The sequence below is a fragment of the Lissotriton helveticus genome, chromosome 11, assembly GCF_964261635.1.
Source record: "Lissotriton helveticus chromosome 11, aLisHel1.1, whole genome shotgun sequence".
Lineage (NCBI taxonomy): Eukaryota > Metazoa > Chordata > Amphibia > Caudata > Salamandridae > Lissotriton > Lissotriton helveticus.
This window is the reverse complement of record NC_136072.1, coordinates 1158667784-1158689782: the sequence shown is the minus strand read 5'-3', so window position 1 is coordinate 1158689782 and position 21999 is coordinate 1158667784. Positions and strand designations below refer to the sequence as shown.

General features: G+C 44.0%; 1 protein-coding gene across 1 annotated transcript in view; it reads left to right on the top strand.

Moving 5' to 3' along the window:
* BLOC1S2 (biogenesis of lysosomal organelles complex 1 subunit 2) overlaps positions 1–20949 on the top strand; it is a 29855-nt gene extending 8906 nt beyond the window's left edge. Inside the window, exons 2-5 of the mRNA XM_078667979.1 lie at positions 1769–1885; positions 2293–2412; positions 12748–12852; positions 19802–20949. Coding sequence (XP_078524105.1) covers positions 1769–1885; positions 2293–2412; positions 12748–12852; positions 19802–19833 — 374 coding nt within the window. The 3' untranslated portion in view covers positions 19834–20949. The remainder of the gene's footprint in view (positions 1–1768; positions 1886–2292; positions 2413–12747; positions 12853–19801) is intronic.
* The last annotated feature ends 1050 nt before the right edge of the window (positions 20950–21999 follow it).

The following is a 21999-nucleotide window of genomic DNA, read 5'->3' as shown; positions in this document are numbered from 1 at the left end:
AACCCGTATGGGGTTGTGCGTGTTGCTCTTTATAGGCGAAGTGACCTCGCAGTGTGGGCTGGAATCACCCTGTTGTAGCAATACCAGGCTGCTTTGGTTATTGTTGATCCTGTAGTGGCACAGTGAGCTAAAATGAGATGGCTGGAATGGGTTCAGAGTACTTGCCAAAGGCTGGGATGGTTTCTCTGTACACTATGCAACTACTTCCTGCATACTGCAGAGGCAGTCAGTTCCCTGCATACCATGGGTAGCAGCTGCAATAAACTGAGGCTAGTTGTCTTAGCACATTGCACAGTGGAACACGTCTTGAGTACTGGTGTGTGCTCACCATGTCCTTACTGGTGAAAGCTGCTGTGAACATGAGCTTGCTACTGCCACACTGGAGATGAGCAACGTGCTGAGAGAGGATTAGATCCGCTCTTTTGCATCAGAAAGAAGGACAGGAAATGGTTGCTAATGTGGGTCATGCACAATAACAGGTTCACTATTCTCAGTAGGCTGCAGGCTATCTCTGATAGCTGTCTAATTGTGATGTGTAGCAGGTCATGGGTTGTAAATCCAGTCAAGGCAGACTCCTCTTGATTTTCCAGTCTAGTCTCTTTTTGTTGTATTGTAATTTCATTGTATTAGTGTATTATATGTTTTTCTGTGTTTGAATTATTGTCATGCACATATTGTCATTGTATTTGTAAGGTTCTGTTATCTGGCTTTGTTTTTTCACTATGGGCCTCTGCCTGTGTACTGTTAGCACATATGGTAGGAAGGAAAGCAATTTTTAAATGTATATTTATGTGATTATCTCACCTATTTTTGATATTAATAAAATGTGAATTTATAAAATGTTGTGATACTCTATATTCTGCGGGACAACTATTTATATAGTGTGGACGAATCACCCATAATAGTATAACTGTTTGGAGGAAGATTTTGTTACTTAACTTGTGTTTTTCCCTGCACCCTTCCTCCCTATTGAGATTTCAGGGACCCTCTGTTGTTTATTGGCAGACTCCTCTTGATAGCCTTTCTTGGCCAGTATTGAGTGCCATAAAGTGGGTATTAATAAAATGTGTTATTTGCAGCACTTAGAAATGGCAGAAGTGCAGTATAAAAGCAATTTATTATTACTAGCTCGCATACTTCTGAATCCCCCTTTACGCAGTGAAAGCCACACCCCTGTGTCGATGGTAGCAGTCATCCCTCTCTAGTAGGGGCAGGGACCCTCTGCAGCAGTGAGAGCTGCCCGAACACTGCCCTTCCTAGCCATGGACAGCAGACCCATGTCACAATGGACGGAAATCATTGAACAATACAGCTCTGAAAATAGTCCCCAGTGTTTGCAAAAGAGGCCTTCTTGGAAAGGTGCCAAACACCGCAGGCGTGCATCACATCCCATCTCTGGACCCAGACACATAATACTCAGTTACACCCCTGCCTTGAACCGGGAAGTGATACAAGTTATGTTTTGTTTGTGCTATAGTTAGTCGGATAGCTTAGACGATACATTATTCAGTGGAAAATACTAGGTAATGCAAACTGCTCAGGAGAAACTCTATCAGGAATCAGGCAGTTTCCTGAAATGCCAGGCCCTTCTCTTGGCGGTGATTCCTTCTTTGATGTCTGTTTCCAATGAATGACACAGATTCTAAGTTTTATGTTGGAGGCAAGATCATTTTTGGCTTATGACACTCCCCTACATAAAGTTTGCTTGGACAAAAGTACATTTAACCAAGGGTTCTTGCTGACCGATCGTCTTTTGTTATTCCTTTAGATGATACCGTGATCGAGACAGCGGAGGAAGCAAAGGAGCCAGCAGAAGCAGATATCAACGAGCTGTGCAAGGACATGTTCACCAAGATGTCCACGTACCTGAGTGGTGAACTGACTGGTGAGTCCAAGGCACTATATCCCCCATGCCACACGTCTGTGGCCTGACTGTGTATTTTCATTTTGTTTTACTACTACCAATTTCTCCCTTATCTTGTTCCCAGTATAAAGTCACAATTCATTAATGAGTAAGAGCGAACTGACCTGGACGATGAGGTTCTTTATCCACTAGAAAATATTTTAAGAACTTTGGAATCCATTACTAAAGACCCCAACTTTTTATAAACACAGACCAATGAACAGAGAGACACTCCGCTTAAGAAAAATGGGAGCCGTCACGTTAGGTGACGCCAGGATGTACTCCTGAGTTGCAGTACGGGATTTGTTAAGCAACAGCCCTCTAAAATCTGACCATTCTCACTAACTGAAATATTCAAAGTTCTTAGATGTTTTTATTTTTTCTTCCAGCAACCAGCGAAGATTACAAACTCTTGGAAAAAATGAATAAGCTGACCTGCTTAAAATACATGGAGATGAAAGACATAGCGATAAACATTAGCCGAAATTTGAAGGATCTGAATCATAACTGTGAGTAGCAACAAGAGCAGTACATGAGGCGGCATTGGACATGGCAAAGGTGCTGTGTGTGTTTGTATTGTCTGACATGGGGTGAAGGGCAGTGTGTTTGTGTGGCTTGAGTGAGTTGTTGCCATTTAACAATTCTTTAATTTTTGTATTGATTTACTGTAGAGAATTGGATACAAATAGTAAACAGTAGGAACATCTTGAGATATACAAGCTCATGAAGGATGGGTGATATTTAACAGATTTAAAGTGGGGATGCAAAAGTTTTAAAAATAATTGCATTAAGAAAACAAGTAGTTTTGACAGTTCCACTCAAAGTTCGATTTTGTGCTTTGGACACTTTATTTCTTGTAGCCTCTAGGTAGGAACAGTTCTTGCTCAAGGGACCTCTTTGTCTGTCCATGGTTCCAAATTGACCAGATAGGAAGACTTACTTAGGTTAATGTCTTAGTACGACCGGCTGCAAAGTTTGAATTTAATCCTAACTTAGATGGTTAGACATTGTAAATCACTTTGCATTGGGGAGATGGGATCATGGTTTGTATGAGTGTGGTCATGAAATGAAAAACCGCCTTGAGCAGATGTAACGGCCCGATTTTTGCTAATAATCCGGACATGCAAGCTCATTCCTCTTGGGATCCATAAAGTGCAATATCACACTCCATAATACTTACCCAAGATAGGAATAATAACACTATTTATAATCTAGCCCTTGCCGAGAGGACTAGTACACAATAACAATCTTCCTAGTGACAGGCGCTGTGCGTGAGGCAATTTACCGCTCCTCTCCGCCACAGAATACTCACCTAGGAAGAACCACATATGCTCAATGCACACACACATAATACCTCTCACAACAAGGCTGGGGGTGGAAGAATTCAAATTTACACTCCCTGGTTAGGAGTAGAACAACTTCCCAATACACAATTACCTTAAGAAGGGAAACTTACCATCCTTCTATTCGACAGCACTTGGCTAAGAAGAATTCACAACTCCCGTCCCAGGGAAAACAGACAAATAATTATATGCTCTGGGGTATTTTTATTAGCTTCAGGATCCAGTCCGAGGGCGATGCAGGTAGACTGAGGGTGCCGAGCGTCGAGGGCGGTGTGCCGAATACGCTCCCACCCCCCTCCTGAGATCCATGGTGATTTAATTTAACGCCAGAAAAGTGCAGAAATCGCTAAATCGAAGCCTCCTAAACCAGGAGTTATTAGGAAGCCATTTATTCTTCCTAATTTTTTGCACTTTTTACAATTTTGTTTAATTTTCACTTTCACGCCCCTAGGTAAGGGTGGGCCTTAGCGCGTCCATACCACCAGGGTATAGAACACTTTTTAGTCCTGAAGAATTGCCGGGTAAAATCACACCGTTTCGATGGCAAGAAACATGTCGACTGATGCATAGGAATCCTCCACTCAACTTAACGTGGACTGCTTCCATACACATTATTTTAATCATTGTCTTTAGTGGTCATAGAATAAAATTTTCATTGTGATACACTACTGACTTTTTTAATACCCTCATCACTCACTAGTTTAGTATCACTCAACACGCCCTTTACTCACTATCCCGCTCCGCAGTAATTCTGGCGTTGCAGCACACCAAAGAGACATTCGGTCTCTTTGGTGAAGCCCGATGATGAAGCATGTCATCACTAGGTGGTGAGTGAGGGCTTTCTTTAAACGTCCCAGTGAGGTCGTCTCATAAGCTTGAGTTTGTTGCTCCCCACTGTGGCAAAACCTGTATCTCTAGACACTCTTTTTTTGTTTATTAAGTATTTTTATTAGTGTCACGAATACACTGTAGGCCAAATTGTACTATATGCAAATATCCATTGTCAAACTAACACCTAGGCAATTGCTAAACGCAATCAGTAAAACATATATAGAACTTATATGTATATAAATGTATAGAACCTGAAAACAGAAGAAGATAGTTAGGCAAGATCAATAGAAATATAAGAATTAGTGGAACACCTCACCAACTGTCTATTCATCCCGCTTCCACTTTGCCAGAGGGGAGCCCGTTTCTCCGGCCGAATCAGGAGACAGGGCGGTACCATTCGTACCACCGTCACAGCTGCACGTCTGCTTTGTGGTGGACTTCCAAAGATCGGAACCCAGACACCTCCTTTAGTACCAATGGAAACGTAAGGCGAAGGTCCTGTGAGCCTTGCCCCCTCTTTTCCATCAGATTCTGTACCACTCCGCACCAAGGCCACAGCTGGCCAGGCGTCTGTTATAACTTCGGAGCCGAACAAGTACATTCCTCTGACAAGAACCAGTTCCTTCCAGTATACTAAGTGCAGAAAACAAGTGAAAAGCAAAACATGGCTTCTCACCATGCTCAGAAGATGACGACAGCTTAGAAAAATTGAGTCACTCAAGCATAGGCCTCTATTCCTGCAAACAAGCAAAATTAGTATGCAAGACGGCATAAGAGTATGCCAAAGCCAATAGCAAGCACTGCCGTTATGCAAGATAAAGTCGGAAACATTAAAGGACATATTCAAGCTCTATTTTGTAGCTTATTCTTACTAGGCTGGCCTACACATCACTGTTAGGTCAAAATATTCTGAGATGGTGGTGGGCATCGGTCATATTCAGGCCATTCAACCATATAAATGGCACATTCATTACAGCAGAGCAATTGATGCTTGAGGAATAGTTGCTAGCATGACTTATACAAAGTTCAGATGAGCGATAACTAATGAGTGTGCTGATGGTTTGCGGTGCTCAGGTGAGAGTGGGTGTTTAATCCTACTGAGAGACTAAATGTTAGTCGATTCAGCCATTGTGTTGATGGCGGGGGCAGCATGAGAGTGAAGTAAAGCATGAAGCCCAGCTATTTTTATTGGCGTAAGAACAACAAGTTAGTCTTTAAATTTAAATGATAGGTGTGTTTTGGGGGTCCTCGTCATACTGGGCGATGACCACTTCCAGACTCTTTAACAAACTATATTGGAGGATGTCTTTCTGCAGTACCGAACTCGATGTGGGAAGATGAGCCAAGTCTGCCTGGGGCAGGAAGAGGGCTTTTGTGCAGTGTAAGGGAATGCAGTCTTACGCGACGTAGAGATCGATCAGTGCAGTGAGTGTGGGCAGTGACTGGTGTGCAGAGGGAGGTGTTTGTGCAGTGAGAGTGGGCTGATGTCTTTGTGTGAAGGTTGCTCTCTGGGTGTGGATGACTCTTGATGTGAGGAGTCGTCGTAGGTGGGCTGAGTCTGACCCTATATGCAGGGGATTCTCTGCTTGAGAAGAGTCTGACCAGGTGCTGTTGCAGGGATTCTGCGAAGTCACAGAACTATGCTTGGGATTATGGGACCTTAGTAGGCAGGACTGAGTCATCCTACCACTTGAGTATTCTTGAGCCCGGGAATGACTAGCTATAGTGTCTCACTTGCCCTCCTACTCACTCATAGAGGAACAAGTGATTAGACACCCCAGAACACAACATTCCCGACCGTCTCAGGAATCGTGGTTGCAGGACACACCCTTTTGTTCACACACTCGTACTAGTCCACAGTAAGTTCTGACATAGACACGAGGAAAGTTTAAAATGTTTATTTTAACTATTGTACTCTAGTATGCAATATACGTGCCACTACAAGTAGAAAAATGCCCAAAACAAATCCAGTTAGCATAGCAAGTAGTCCGTAAACCGTAAATGGAGCTGTCATTATATATGACAGTGTAGCCTAACCTCCCTCCCCTTCTACAGAAGCAAAATTATTATATAGGTGTTAGCAGTAGACCATTACCTCAGTATACACCGATAAAAGTTTTACATCCCAGACGCTGGCACAATCATTTCCCTGGAATGGTCCCTCTCCAAGAGTGTGTTACCTATCTGTGCATACCTATATGAAAAAAAGTCTGTGTTTCCAAACAACAGCTGCATTTGCGTGTTTTGTCTAGGTGCTAAGTCATGAACAGAATAACATGGGGCATTGTTGTTCGGCCTTGTCTACATGTTCAGACTAAATCCCAGAAAAAGAACAGAGCGCAAAACAACCACATGTTTTGTGTGAAAGTACATTGGCGGATAAAGCAAAATATATCTGTACGGTAACGTGCAAAGCAGAGGATGGTCTGCAACGTGCTCATGCTAACATACGGAAAACGACAATGGGCCTGCACGGGACTTATGACAGTGTAGAGAATGGGTGTCTTGGTGGGCAGGGCCTGAGTCGGTGTAGAGTCGAGTCTCTGTTCTCTGTTCTCGAAATAAGCATTATAGTAAAGGACCACCTTCTCAAATGAGAATTAGTGCGTAGAAGCCTCCCATCTCTGGTACCTGCCCAGAGTGTCTGCTGTCACCTCTGCAGGGACCAGTCCTGAGAACTATTTGGCTGATGACTGTACTGCTAACGAGCCTTCAGTGGGTTTCAAACGTGGTAATCCATCTACAGCTCTTCAGGGGCGGCCAGTGAGCAAGAGGGTTCCAGAGTGCCTTCTGTGGTTTCAGACACTACTTCATCTGGGAGACATTCCACAAATACCGTAGTGGCACACCTAGCTTTCACTTCAGTACTCATTCTATCAGTTTTGTAATTCTGCAGGACCCTTCGATGCGTCTGTGGTGTCTCCATTCTGTGGCCAAATTCTGTTCCTCTTTTCAATTCCTGTGCTCAATTGAAAACTAGCTTCAGTTTATGAACCTGGATTTTCACTTCATAATCTATAGTGTCATGTTACTTGTCACTGTGTCACTTGCCCACTACTCTTTATTGTTCTACAACAACTGGCTGTGGCGTGTCAGGCTCACAGTTTTGGAAAATTGGTCCTTTAGAAGACACTTTACCGTTACCTGAAAAGATGTCTTTCAGCGTAATTGTTATCCATTTGATGCCCTTCCTGTATAGATGAACGTCTGACCAGCTTGACCCAGGCTCAGTCGAAGGAGTCGTCGACAGCGCTGCTGCATAAGTATCTGCGGGCAGCCTTGTGGGCACTAAAGACCCGGAGACGAGAGAGCAATGCTGGGCTTTATGAAGCAAAAGGTTTTGTTGGTAGTTGTCTGCTACTACAGTGATTCTTCTATTGGTCCTGAGATAGTCTGTGATTATTGGGCAGTCACAGTGATGGCTACTGTTGTTTATAAATGATGTCTCAGACCCTAAGACCCTATAAACTCCCATATTACTCCTGATTATCCAAACATAGCGAGGGTTAGCAGTAAAGGTTTACTAAAAGTAGATTTGGCGCTTCTGCACTGTATGCCAGGAATCATACACCATGAACTCTGTACCAAATAGAGCAATATCTTGGGAAAAATAATATGGGAAAAAACAAAAGTTACTAACTGGTACCATGCAGTTTGCAAGCAGCTCTTTGATGACAGTTTATAGGTCCCTCTGCTACATTACGATTGTCACTTATGAAGTGCACAGTAACAAAAGAATCTCTGTGACAAAAGCAGTAACCATGAACCTATGCACATAAAATGCTGCTTTTTAAAATGCATGTTACACGTTCTTTGCAGTAGGCACATTAACCCTCTGTGCTACATTAGTTAAATCAAAGCTGCCACTAAACAAAACTCTCCTCCGCTCCAGCAGGTACATTAATCACTGGCATCATCTTGACACTTTTATTGCTGCTGGAAAGCTGCTAATTATACAAGAAACTTTTCTGTGCTTTTAAAACTGTTTCCTGCGGACCCCCTGGGAATGTGTCACGGACCCCTGGGGGTCCGCGGACCACAGTTTGGGAAACACTGGCATATAGCAAATGTAGTAAAATTAAAATGAACACAGGCTGAGTCAAGCTTCAAATATATTAACAGCTCTAGGCGATAAGGCAGTATTTTCCAAGTAATGTGGACAAAGGCCGTGTTATGTTGAGAGAGGGGGAAGCATCACAAGATCTTGGCTATCTCCAGATGTGCTTTGTTTGGATTTGTTTATTTTGACTCCTGTTCAGTCAGACTCCTCTGTGCTGCTGCAGCAGAGCTGGTCTCTAGACTTCCAGGTAAATCTAATCCACTAACTCACTGGCCAGTATCCATATATATATCACATTTGAACTTGGCGGGAAGCCAGTACCAATCACACAGAGTGCAACAGTAAAACATTATAACTTTTGCTGACAATACTAGATGGGCTGCATTTCTGGATACCCAGCGTTCTCAAGACGTGAATGGGAGTGCCAGCTGATTAAGGAAATGCGACATCCCAGAGAGACCGTCTTGAATCTGGGGTGTAAGCATTTTCGAGACTGCCCTCAGCGGAGCACACAGGGGGCGCCACAGAGGGTCCCAGGATTTGGGTTGGGCCTCATCTAAATACGACAATCTCAGGGTAGGTCTCTAATGTCTGGGTATGCCTGCAGGCTGCACTCCTAAGTAACATAATTGATTTTGGTCAGCTTTCTTTGTGCTCGCGCAGGGCTCTTGCAGATTTTATGTTGTTGCCAGAAACCAGACGTTGGTGAAGCTTCTACTGGGGCGTTAGTAGTTGCATACCATGGACTTTCAAGGGATTTGGAAACTGGAATGGCTATTCCCAGTACAGGGCATTAACATTTTGTGTGCATGCAACATGCCCTCGCAGAAGACACCATTCATACCGCACTCTTCTCCATGAACACCACATTTATGTGGAACAGATGGTCCCCAGTTTTGGACACTGAACAAATGTTACCTAGAGATGGTCAATAGTCTTGTTGCAAACATATCTGTGTTCTCACTAGAATCATGGCTGCCGCTGGATGCCTTCCTGTTTGTTGTGGGAGAAGTAGCAACACTCTAATATGGGTGTAGGTGCACCTTGAGAGCATGCCCAGGTCAGCAGTGCCTGGTGCGACTCTGTGCGTAGCACCTAATTGGTTCTCACAATGTGTGAACACAAGTCAAGGGCTTAGTTATGTCTAGATGTATATTTATTTATGTTTGAGCCAGCAGGATTGGCAGTAGCTTGTTGCCAGCTAACAGACCACCTTAGTGGACCCAAGAGTCTTATGTGCCCTACATTAGATGGAGCCATCCAGCAGTGGGGGCCTCGGCGAAGAAGGACCCTTTTTAGAGAAAAGGTTTCCTCCCTAGAAATAGGAAATATTAGAGGGCTATCTGTAGGCGTTGAGGTGACTCCATAACAAATTAGTTGAAATGAGAGAGTGGAGAATGATTGTTGATTGGATGAATTACATCAGCTGATTCAGTCGTGCTGGGTGTGATTGCTGAACAGTGACTGGCCCTCCAAGGGTGACACATCTAAAGGCAAAACTGGGAGCTTTTCCCAATGATTTGAAAATGCTGCTGGAAGACTGTATGAGGTCTGATTTTTAGATGACACATCAGGACTCAGGGGGGCTTGGACCCAAAGGGGTAATGTGGAAATGTTGAACCCGCCCACTCCACAGGCTGCTTCCAGGTGAGGTTTACATGTTCTTCTCATGAAAGTAAATGGACCTGCGTTTGTGTCGTGCAGCAAAGGCTGATGATACTGCCATGAGCATCACATTGCGCTGCTGAGAAGGCTTTTAGACGGGTGTTTTTTTGCATGGTGTGGGACAAATTAATTCCTTTTTTGGATGCATCAATCCTGAAGATCTTCTACCTTCTGGTCAGCCAGTGTTGGTATCAGTTGTGGGGTTCCGCAAAGTTCCTCCTAGTGACAGATCTTATTTGGCATTAAGATCCGCCCTTGCTACAACTTATCCGCTCGTTCGAATGCTGTGCATTCTCCTGTGTGGATGGTGTTCATGCTACGGGTCAGCTCAACCAACAAGTGCTGGGTTCCGCTTCCAACTTGCAGGATGCTCTCGGTGCTCCCCAGCAATGGATGACCCATAATTCTTTGAATCTTAATGCTGCTAAGACTGAGCTCTTACTTCAGGGCAAAGAGAAGCATCACAAGAACAAGCATTTGTGGTCTTCCATGACCCTTGTTCTAAAGGTTAAATAACTAGGCTGACGTTTGATGAGCATCTGTCAGCCTACTGCCATACCTCCTTTGTAGTCAACACCTTCTTTGGACCACTGAAGGCGTTTAGCAAACATTTACCGCTCCTCTCAGACCAATCCCACGCAGCCGTAGTATCCTTGTGCCTTATGACCAGGATGGACTATGGTAGCTCTCTCCTTGGGCTTTCTGGCAGCCCCAAGCACAACTCCAGGTCATTCTGAACTGTGCAGTGAGAGTAATAAGCAAATTGAAGGAATATGATCATGTGTTGGATGTAAGGAGTCTTCACTGGCTGCCAGTGCACCGAAACATTCGGTTTAAGACCCTCTGCTCGACCCAGCATCTTTTATATAATGTAAGCCAGTCGGTCTAAAGCCCTGCTATCCAAAAAGAACTTGGAGTTCCTCTGAACAATCTTTCCTACAGGTTCCCAGGATAGATAAAGTGTGCAGTGGAAGACTCCCAAGACAATCGAATGGCCTACCAATTTCCTGAAGATACAGTAAAAATAATATCTTCAGAAAAATTAGTATAACATTCTTGTTTAAATGATTGAGGACTGGTCGTCTTCTCTGCGAAATACCTTTCTTTTGCTTTGACTTTTGGTTGTGTGTAAGGATCTAGAAGCCACCGGGTGGTGTATGGTTGTTATTTATGAATAATTCAATATACCCTCATGGCGCCACATTGCAGAGGGAAAGCATACTATGGTTTAATTGAATGGTTTCCCTACCATTGGATCCAATGCTGTTAAAATGTCAGGGTGGGATGACCGCTCCTTTTTCAGAGTGTGAAGTTGTGTGCACCAGATCACTGCACAAGGATGAGGGACAGTTTGTCTTGAGTAGAAAGAAGCAGTACAACAGCTCCCATGTATGTTTGAGAGTATGGATATTCATGTACCAAAGTGTTGGTGGTCACATTTCATAAACTGCGCAGAAGAGGATATTTAAAAAAAATATATATGAGAAAGTGGTATTTCACATCTTACAAAAAGATTTAAGGGTGTGCTATTTCACTCTTTCATGTGCTGTGACAGTGCTATCTTGCCGCAGCAAAATGGTGCTTTTAAAATACATCCTTACTTTTTACTGCTGTGAAACAGCAAAGAACTGCAAAACGATGGAGCAGAACAACACGCGTTGTCAATGTATTATATAGTGGAAATTGGCACAACCAATCGAGTTTATGTAGTTTGGCCCTTGCTGTACAATCGTTCAGTGGACAGAGATCTTTATTTTTGTATAAAGCTCCCCCTCACACATCCTAGCCCAGTTCAAAGTGTGTTTCATTTGCATCGCAAGGTGAACGCACAAATGAAGAGATTAAGTAAAAAGATTACTACTTTTTTATGAAGCACAACTTTTACCCGTAGCGGGTGTCAATGTGTTTTGCAAGACCTCAAAAAATCTTGAGTTATTACATATAAGCGTTCAAGAGAAGGAAGTAAACTTCAATAAACGATCCCGAAGTTGCAGCTTTTGTTGAAGTTGTCGCCCACAGTAGTTCATGCACGACCGTGTAATAAGGGAAGGAGGTGGAGAAGGAGCTTGTAATGAAGATATGTGCTAAGGCTGTATGCGTTTAGTTTTTTGTAAAACGGAAATAGGCTTTCTTGGAATTTGTAGGGTAGAGAATTTATTAAGGAGATAGCAGCTCCAAGGAAGGATTGTTGTAGCGAAATGGGAATTGATGCAGTTCTTTTTGCTTCAAAAAACCTTTTCTGTGTGGGAAATCTTTGAGGAGGACTGTAAGCAGACTGGGTAGTTTGAGAGCTTTTAGGTTAAACATGCAGGCGAGAATTTAGATTCCGGACCTCTCGAGGTAGCCAGTGGAGTCATGGGTTCACTTTTCTTGGAGCTTGAAAGGATTGGAGTTGAGATGCATATGGGCCACAGAGTTATAGCGCCGGGACACTCTGTCGAGTAGCTGTGCGCTCTATAAACCCTGGATTAACATAACATAACCGAGTTTACTTGATCCTGTAAGTAAGTCATTATTTTAGTCCATTCCGGCAACCATGAGAGATGGGACTACTAATTGAAACTCTGGTTTTAGTGGGAATTTGTTTTATTATGGACAGTAGTGCTGTTCTAATAAAGGCAATTGTGTAATCCGTGTGAGAGGTCATGTATAGCTGGGGATTGAGCAGAATACTTTTGATGTGAATGTCTAATAATCTTTATACACATCTCACTTTTCTGGCACCCTCCCAACATGCTCAAATGTGCAGAACATTTCAGGTTGCCCCTTTGCTGTGCTAAGGAAGGGCTGACCTATTTAAGATTGCAGATCACGATTTACGTTTTTTTGGTTTTTTTTTTACGTTTTGTGCAATCTTTTGTTCCTACGCTACTGTGAGCTAATGGGTTTTTTGTTTAAGTGGCCGAAAATGTATTCAAGATACTATTTTGGATTTCTTTCTTTAGATGCCAGCCTTCAGCCGTATTTGGAACAAATTGATCAGATTGAGGAGCAGGTGGCATCTCTGGAGCTTGCAGCGTACAAGTTGGACGCATACTCTAAAAAGCTTGGTAATGGATTCTCATTTTACACACTTCCTCTCCAAAATGTGGTATAGCTGAGGGACTGTGGGGCATAGTACACAAATCAGAATAATTGTATTTATTCCTGAACAGCTAAATGTCTAGTGTTTCCTAATGCTCACGTGTTTTGACAGATACACTAAGTACATTGCTTTCAAGTAGATCCTCGGTGTAGCTGTAAACCTCTGAGCAACAAAGGTTCATGGGGTAGGAAGTAATGCATTTAACTGCACTTTAAAACATAACAGATGCAACTAGTAGTAACAGCAAGCTCCTAGTCCCTTCACACATCCTGCCAGGGCATTGGTCCTCTTCAAAGCAGGCTGCACCTCTCATACCTTTTCTCTGTGAACTCTTAACATATACCACCAACCTCGCCTGCAACTGTTTCATTCACTTGAAACCACTTTAGATGTATGGGAAAGTATCTTTCTTCGTAAATGCAGGAATAACCGTTGACTGTCGCTGCTGACAAACACTTCTCTCGACAAATGTCAGGACTTGTGCATCAAATCCCACAGATTTTTCACTCCATGCTTCACTATTTTTCACCATACGCGACAACATCCTATCAGGAACCAAATGTACACCTACCACACAAAATGTTTTCTTCACCAGATTTCTCAAAGTCGCTATCAAGAAACCAGTAATCTTATCGGTGCTTGGAGAACCTCCAGCGTTGGGAACCATTGCAAATTTTCACCCATCAGAAAGGCTGTCTTCCTTCATATAGTCCCAACCTTGTATCTTCGCAGTTTACCTCCCCATTCCCCAGTGAGATACTTGTCAATTCACAAAATGTCAACTCCACAGTTGTTACCCCGATTTAGGTGCCCCTTTGTCCATCACCAGAAAGTGAAATGGAAATCACTTTAAAAAAAATCCACTCCCACCTGAACATTTGTTGTACAATTTTTTCGCCATGGGATAAAACATACTCCTCGTTTTCAATACCTTTTTATATAATTTCAAAGGTTTAAGGGCATGTGAAGTTCTACATCCCCTAGGAATTCAATGTCATGACCTGGGAACTTCGCCCCACAATGAGAATCTCAGTTTCTTCCTTCCTATGGAGCTTCTTCCTTTCTGTGACCCCCATTTGTCTCTTTGCCAATGGCTCTGCAACTTGGACATGGCTTTTTCAAAAACTTGTAGAACTGCTTCCTTCACCCCTCACGGCAACTCTTTCAGGCTTCTAGGGGCACAAGTCTGGAATGCGCTCCCTGTGCCACTGAGATCGGTGACGGATTTAGCCACATTTAAGAATCTCCTTAAAACCTGGCTATTCAGTCAATGAACGATCTCTCCTTAGCACCATGCCTTAGCAGCATCTTGTCGCATCAGCACTTTGGGATGCCAGTGGGGTTGCAGAGAAGGCCTTTGGAAATGTGCGGGAACACTCTTGTTGAGTAGATGTGCGCTATATAAATTCCTTCATTCATTCATTCATTCATGATTCTGCCCTGCATTGTTTGGCGGAGGGTATGGCTTTAGGCCCCACCTTGAGGTTGGATGATTTGACTGAAAATAATTTGTTCTGCCAAAAGGACCAGCCTTTTGGGAGGTTGTTGTTATTCTTATGACTAGGCTGTTGTTATCCATATGCCGAGGCTCCTGTTCTGGAATCTGAATTCTTTTAGAAATGTTGGCCCTGATTTGAGCTGTTCCTGCCCATGCCCTTTCCCAGGTGACTATCTTATCTTGTAGGGTATCCCCAGATGTTGCTACACAGCTGTGAAGCCTTTTCTCTGGCTCCTAGGGCAGTAAATAGTTACAGGGCAGTAACCGTGGTGGCAGGCTTGAACTTCCGAAGCCGAAGAAAGAGTGCCTTAATAATAATAATAATCCACATTTGTATAGCGCACAATCACCCGTTAGGGTCTCTAGGCGCTGGGGGCCGTCGGGAAGATTAAGCGAGCTATTGCCCAGAGTCGCATGGTGCTGGGCTAACCTGCCGCCGGAGCCGGGGATCGAACCCTGATCCCCAGATTCCAGCGTCAGTCGCCCTGGCCGCGGCGCCACACCTCTCCCACGACTTGTGGGTCAAGTATTTCATACATTATCTGAATTTCGAGGAAACTCTACACACACAATTGGCACAGATGTTTACTATCATAGGTGGCCCCCTCAGCCAAACTAGTAGTAAACAAGTATTTGCAATGCAATAGTTTTCGCATTTTTAAGAGATTGATCTATTGGCATTGTAAATGACAATTCCTTTTATTTATGTGTTGTTTTTAACACCGATAAATAAAAGGCATTGTCATTTACAATGCCAATAGCTTAAACTCTCGCAAATGCAAGACCTATTGCATTGCAAATGCATTCAGCGCCCGTGCTATTAATTTTTTTTACAGCGTTAGGAGGGAGCGTGTCCTGCCAGCAACAGCAGGCAGAAGAAAACTATTTGAGAAATAGTCCTCGGAGGCTGTAATTCGAGCCTACTGAGTAAACAACACACGTAACAGGAGGTGTCGCCATGGGAGGTTACAAAATTAGACAAGATGGTACTAAGGAGGGACTACTAAGCCTATTGACCAATGAACCGCCACAGTTTACAGTGGACAATGACACAAGCCAATGAAACATATAGGCTGAGAGTGGATGGAGCTTCAAGTCCCTACCTGAATACAGCATTCCTTGCAGAGCATCCCATGCGCTGCTCGGGCTCGACCTAAAAATCTGGCAGTGTGGATGGATCAAACTCGAACTATGAAAGAACAAGTTTTGGCCACCACAGGCTCATGTTTCCCCATAATGTGTCTGCTGCTGAGAAGAGCTTTCCCTCTACTACCATGTACAGCATGGAAAACTTTAGTTCAGGCGTTGATTATCAGCCGTCTGGACTACGGTAATGCTCAGGCAACGAGACGCTGCTATCTAAACTTCAGGTGGTACAGAACACCACAGCCCGTCTCATTTGCAATCTCCCTTCTGGAACGGCATCCTCCCCTCGTCTACATGCTTTACATTGCCTACCGGTGAGAAACAGAATTATCTTGAAGATCTGCTGCTTAACTCTCAAAGCTTTATATGGTGAAGGGCCCACCTATTTATCTTCTAAGATCTCTCGCCACTCTCCCCATAGACTCCTAAGATCGTGTGACAAAGCTCTGTTCACAGTCCCTAGGTGTAGAAAATCCCGGTCAAGAGACAGGTCGTTCTCTTTCCTTGCCCTTTTCTATTAGGATAAGTTGCCTCTTTAAATGCGAATCTGTGAACACCACCTCCAATTCAGGAAATGGCTCAAGACTAACCTGTTCCAAAAGTAGTACCCTCCGCCTGTTACCTTGGATTGGTGCCGTGATATCCCTCCCGGAATGATGCGCGTAATAAATTAAAATAATATAATATAACAACCAGAGGCAGAACGTTTGCTTGTGGCTGTTTGTCTTTAAGGCGGGGGCTCACACATGATCTTATGCAAAATCTGGGCAATTGTGAAGGCCTATAAAAAAATGGGAACAAACCTGCACATCATGGAGAGGAGTTTACTGCGAGAATACCTGCAGTTGGAAGAATATCTGTGTGAAGGGCACCTCAACACAGGTCGCCAGTAGCTGCTAGAATATTTCAATCCACCTCAGAGTTTTCGCGAGCATGGCTGTCTTTCCTCTTCACTCCTGCCACTTGAAATGTACTCTCTCGGCTGTGGCTAATCAGTCTGATTTGGAAACCATGTGATTCACCCTCAAAACCCTTGCAGTTTCAGGGATGGTTTCATTTAAAGTCCTGATTAGTTCCTAAGTCTAGGGTCCAATTCCCAGTTGCAACTGTGCCTTTTGGGTTTCGCTAGAGCATCTTCATTGTCATTTTTGAGCAACAAGCACCTAAAGTTTTGAACCCGCTCTGGGCTTTACGGTGGGTGCTAACCCACTGATACTCTACCCATGTCAAAAGATTCAGCAAAAAACTTGGGAATCATGGTACAAACAAATTTGTCATTTGACCTTCAGGTCAATCGAGCTCTATCAACATGTTTTTGAATTATCAGGATTCTCAAAAAGATGCTCCCCTTTTTTCCTATTTCAGCACGTAAACAAGTAATTCTGCCCTAATTTCATCTAGGTTAGATTATTGTAATGGGTTGTACTTGAAGATCAATAAATCTACTATCGCCAAGCTACAGCTAATTCAGAATGCGGCAGCGAGACTGATTCTCGATATCCCCAAACATCAATTTATCTCTGCTTGCATTTAGAAGCTTCACTGGCTACCTATGAACAAGCATATTATGTTTAAAGCTTCATGTATTTTCCATAAGACGCTATATAACACTGGGCCGAGAGGAATGAGAAAAATGTTTAATTGGTGTATCCCCTCCCGATACCTTCGCTCTGCACACCTTAACCATGTGGTTGTTCCTAAATATCAAAAGTCTAGATGGGTTGGCAGAGCTTTTTGAGTTGCTGCAGCTAAGCTATGGATTCTCTTCCGCTATCTGTCACCTACTTTCAGACTCTTGTCCCTTGTTTTCGAAAGACCTTGAAACCTGGCTCTTCACTCTCTTGTGATTCTGCAAGGATCCCTTGATGGTTTTCTTTTTCACCGTAGGTTTGTACTGAACAACCCTCCCTGCAGTTCCTTGACCCCCTTGGCCATTTGTTTGCGTTCTATACATCCACTTTCATTCATTCTCCGTCACAGGATCTGGGAGACCTGCTGGGTTGGCAGCTGATCTGCGCCTGGACTGAGTGCTGAATGGACGCCAACTACTAGATATCACATTGTTATTTGAACTGGACCTGTACACTAAGACTCCTGCCACCCTAAATTAGCCATTTGTAATACTTTGTAACTCTTGTTGTTTGGGTGGTGGGTTTCTAACCAAAAGGATTTCTGACCAATTTTTCTAACTGGGAAGTTGGCGCACTGAGATAGCATCCAATGACCATTGAAGCAGTGTCAGATATATGATAGTAGTCTTGTGACACTGTGATTTTGTTTGCCACCTCAGGTGGTTTGACTTGCACTTTGTGTACAAACACTGAACTAAACCTGATGAGTCCCAAAGATTGCTGAGCTCTCCTACACGCTCTCTCAGAGATAAGCGGCGGCCACAGGGGCCACTGTCGGAGAAGATCTGATGCCTGGCAGGGAAACGTTATGTCAATGTTTGGGTCGTATTTCATCCAAAGAACCAAGCTTGCACCTTTTGGTCTTCTTTGTGGGGTTTAATTTTAGCTGACATTTGCACTTAACCTGTTAACCAGCTCCTTTCGATAGTAAGCTTGGACCTCACTGCCCCAGGGGAGTCTAGTGCCCAGAGGGATTAACTTGGTTATCCATTTGGAGTGATCCTGGGACACCCGGTGCAAAGGCGGGACCCATGTAGGTTACTCCCAAAAACCTCTGCCTGCCACAGAGCACCAGAAAAGGGAGGAAGAGCACCTTCTGTTTTATCCTCCTCCTCTTCTTCCTGGGCTTATCTGTAGGCGTGCAGAGGAACTGCTGATCCAAACAAGTGAATAGGCTGTGTAGGTTGGGCCCAGATAACGTCAGCCATGTGACCCTGGTAATTACTGTACCTCTTTAGCCCTAGGCACTTGAAAAGTTTAATATTTATCCCTGAGGCCAATGTTATCCTTTGGGAGGTGTTCAGGTCGACTGAGGTTCTCTTTTAAGCGCTCTGGTTTCCTTTTCAAATCAAGAGGTCAACTGCATCTGTATAACCAAGCCTATTTTCAGTATGCAGTGAATTGAGATAATGGAATGTACTCCAATGTATTATGTGCACCTTCTTCTATAAACCCACTGATGCCAAACTAATCTACTACCCAACAGTGGATTGCCCACCCTGCAAAATATTGTTTCTCTGCTTCTAGAGGTTTTTTCGGAAGTGATCTAATCGGCTGTCTAGAGAAGGGACACAGACCATTGCACTGGAGTTCAGAGTCTAGAAGACTAGTCCAGTTGGTGACATTGGTTTGCTATGGAGCAAGTGCAGCTTCGATACCTGTTGTAGATGGTCATTGGATTTGTGGACTGTATCTTGGTATCGGTTGGCCGCTGTTGAGATTTTCTGGTGACTGGTGTACCTACGGTTCACGGGTGCCACAATGGACACTGGTGAGCCCACTGGCCATTTGGCTATCAGCCTAGACAATGGTGTCAAAACCCAGGAACTCAACCCACAATATCTCTCAAAGCAGAACATCAAGAGAAATAGTTCCACTGTCAGTGCAACCTCCTCCTCCTGGTGAGATCAGTGATCAGGCTGGGGCAGTGGGGGGAGCCCACCTGTGTCCCCTTCTGGCACGGCATGGAAGGAGTAAAGTACGGGGCCCCGCAGTGAGGGCTTCAGGAGAAGTAGGCTCATCCTAGCCTCCATAACAGATCCTCTGGGGAAAGCTGTGGATATTTGGTTGCAATAAACCCAGTACTTTTGAGGTTTGCAGCGTATTGTCATCAGGTCTTGGGCCGGCAAGTCACACCAGTTCTGAAATTCACAGGCAGTCTCTTCAGTCTCTGCCCACCCCAAGCAAGAGCAATCTCCACCTGCGGGTAGCAGCTGCCGGTCTATCTGACGTCCACCCAACCTTCTATTGCACTGGAGTATTCCAGAGCCGCGTGCGCCATTCCCATGCAATGAAGATGAATCACAAGGCCACAAACTGACTTGCTCACAATTATGTTGGTATGTGGAAGCCCACCTCTGCCAGAAAGACAGCTGACCCCCCCTCCCACTCCCCCAAGACTGCTACAGTTGTTACTTAGCAGCCTGCATGAGCCCACACATTGCTGCTAGAATGTACCCAATGACCGTGTGACCCCACTGGTCTTAGCCCTGCGCGGTTACCACTAGACCACACCTTCTCCAAAGAGGCACATGTTCACTGTAATGTAATAACTAGAGCCTGTGAGAGATGCCCACTGAGTATTTTTAGATGAGCTCATTTTGCTTTATTGATTGCTTTTTTTCTTTTCACCCCAACAGAGGCAAAGTTCAAGAAGCTGGAGAAGCGGTAACTATGACGTTTCAAGTACAGAAATAACACTGGGTGTCCTCCACTGAAAAAGTCCCTTAGCTGGTAGGCAGTGCCGCTGGCTTTGCAATGCTTCCGAAGTAATATGAACCTGCACATGCCAGCGTCCTGTTCTTGCTGTCGTCCTTTGAAGGTTAGGCCTGGCAAGTTCCTGCTGTATGAGACATCAGTGGCTGCAAAAGAACAGCAAGAGCTGTGCGCAGATGTCTTTCAGACTGTACAAGTCGAGCAATATTTCATTGTTTCATTGGAATTACCCTAGGGAAAAATGTACAGTCCGCTCAGTAGACTACTACACTCTGTCCTGCTATAATGTCTGCCATTTTTATCTGCATCCTTCTGACGAAAGCGACACTTAGCTGAATGAGAGGCGTCCGTCCAAGGATGATACCTTTTGTAAAGGAAATCACAAACTGGTTCAAGAGGCTATTCCACCAGCAGCCAGCTCACAAGGAACATTGGACAAGAAACCAGAAATGATGGACTATCACTGCCCCCCTTGCTTTTCAGAGGCACTAGCTTGTTAGGATGTTGCACGTGTTCTCCCAGACTAGTGCACCTGTGGACTGGTACACAATGTAAACAAATGTAGAGTTTGTGCTTTACTAGTAGTGTCTGCTTTCGCTGTTCATAAAAAACACACAACCAAAAAACAAAACCAGAATTTCAAAAATCACACTTTTCTGTGTTTTATCTGTGTGTGCTCAGCTGCTAAATTTCCTACTGATCTGTAGCGCGCTGTCCTTTTGGCTAAATCTGGTCTAATGTGAGGAACACTGTCCACACTGAAGCTACAGAGAGCCAATTTGGAAAAGTGTGCATCATCAAAACATGGCAGACTAAATCATTACAAATACCTGCAAAAACATGTTAAAAACAGGTGATTTTTAAGTGCTTTATTTGATGAAAGTGAGGCTAATACTTTTGTCACCAGATAATGCAGCTTTAAGACCTAGTTTAATGTGTAAAACCGTGCAGTTCTGTAAATGTAGAATAATTCAAGCTTATGTTTGAAAATGTATGTAGCCAGCAGCAGGGGTGGCAAGTACTTCAGAATCTACCCTGTTGCTCCAGATGCTTAGGTTAATGTTTGTTGATAATTTTTCATTTTGTACTTACTTTTACACGCACTCGTTTTTGTGGTACGCTCTCAAAGCTTTGATTTGTGAGTGAAGCATTTCTCCCATAAAGACTGTTGTGTGCTGCAGTTGTATGTTGTGTTCCTTGCAAGTGCCCAGGTGCCAGAGCTCATTGTGGTCTGGTAGCATGCTGTTCCGCTGGTTGTGCGTGGCTGGAAGGGTGTGGTTTTCGAGTGTCCCTTATTACTACAGTCTTTATGTGTTAAGTGTGAAGGCCAGAGTTATGCCTTTATTCAATAATATGCCACTGTTTCTTAGCTTGTAGTGGACTGGAAAGCGAATGGGCGATCAGATGCTTAGGCTTCCTATGACACTCAGTGGTTGGTTGGAAGGGTCTAGGGATGCACTGTAGCCGTTCTTGGGACAGTTTTGATGTTTTGTGTGATTGGCAGAGGCCAAAGTGTCATTACCTCACCAAGGATCTAAGGGAGACAATGAGAATGTATCACTCCCTACCTATACAAGAAACTCACTAAAGATACTGTCTACTTAGGTCGGGGGTTGTATATTAGAAATAAGGGGAAGTGATCTTTATAAGAACGAGAACCCCCACTCACCCAAGGGTGACATGCTTCAGCTTTGGGCTCCCACCTCACACTGGGGCTGTGAGGTCCCAGATGTGGGCTACAACTCTCCACCTAGTGTAGTGGGTGGAGAGGAGCTGAGGTGTTTTGAATTAGGGATCACCCTGAGCAGTGTAAGTGAGTGAGGGGCAGAGTGCAAAAACAAAATGAGTGAGTGCTTAAAACTATCTCAAGGACTCAATTTATTTATTCAGTGATGTCCTTGGATAGGGTTAAAAATAAGAGGACTGGAAGTTCAGAACAAATACACCCCCTTGGTGGTCAACATGTTTCTACCTTTATTAGACTCCAACCGGAGTTCTTAGGCATTCTTCAGGACCAGACTTCAATACAAGTCCCTCTGCAAACTACAAGAAAAATGTACGAAGATGGCTTTACTGGCCGTAATCATGTGCGGTCACAAGAACAATGGGTAATTAATAAACC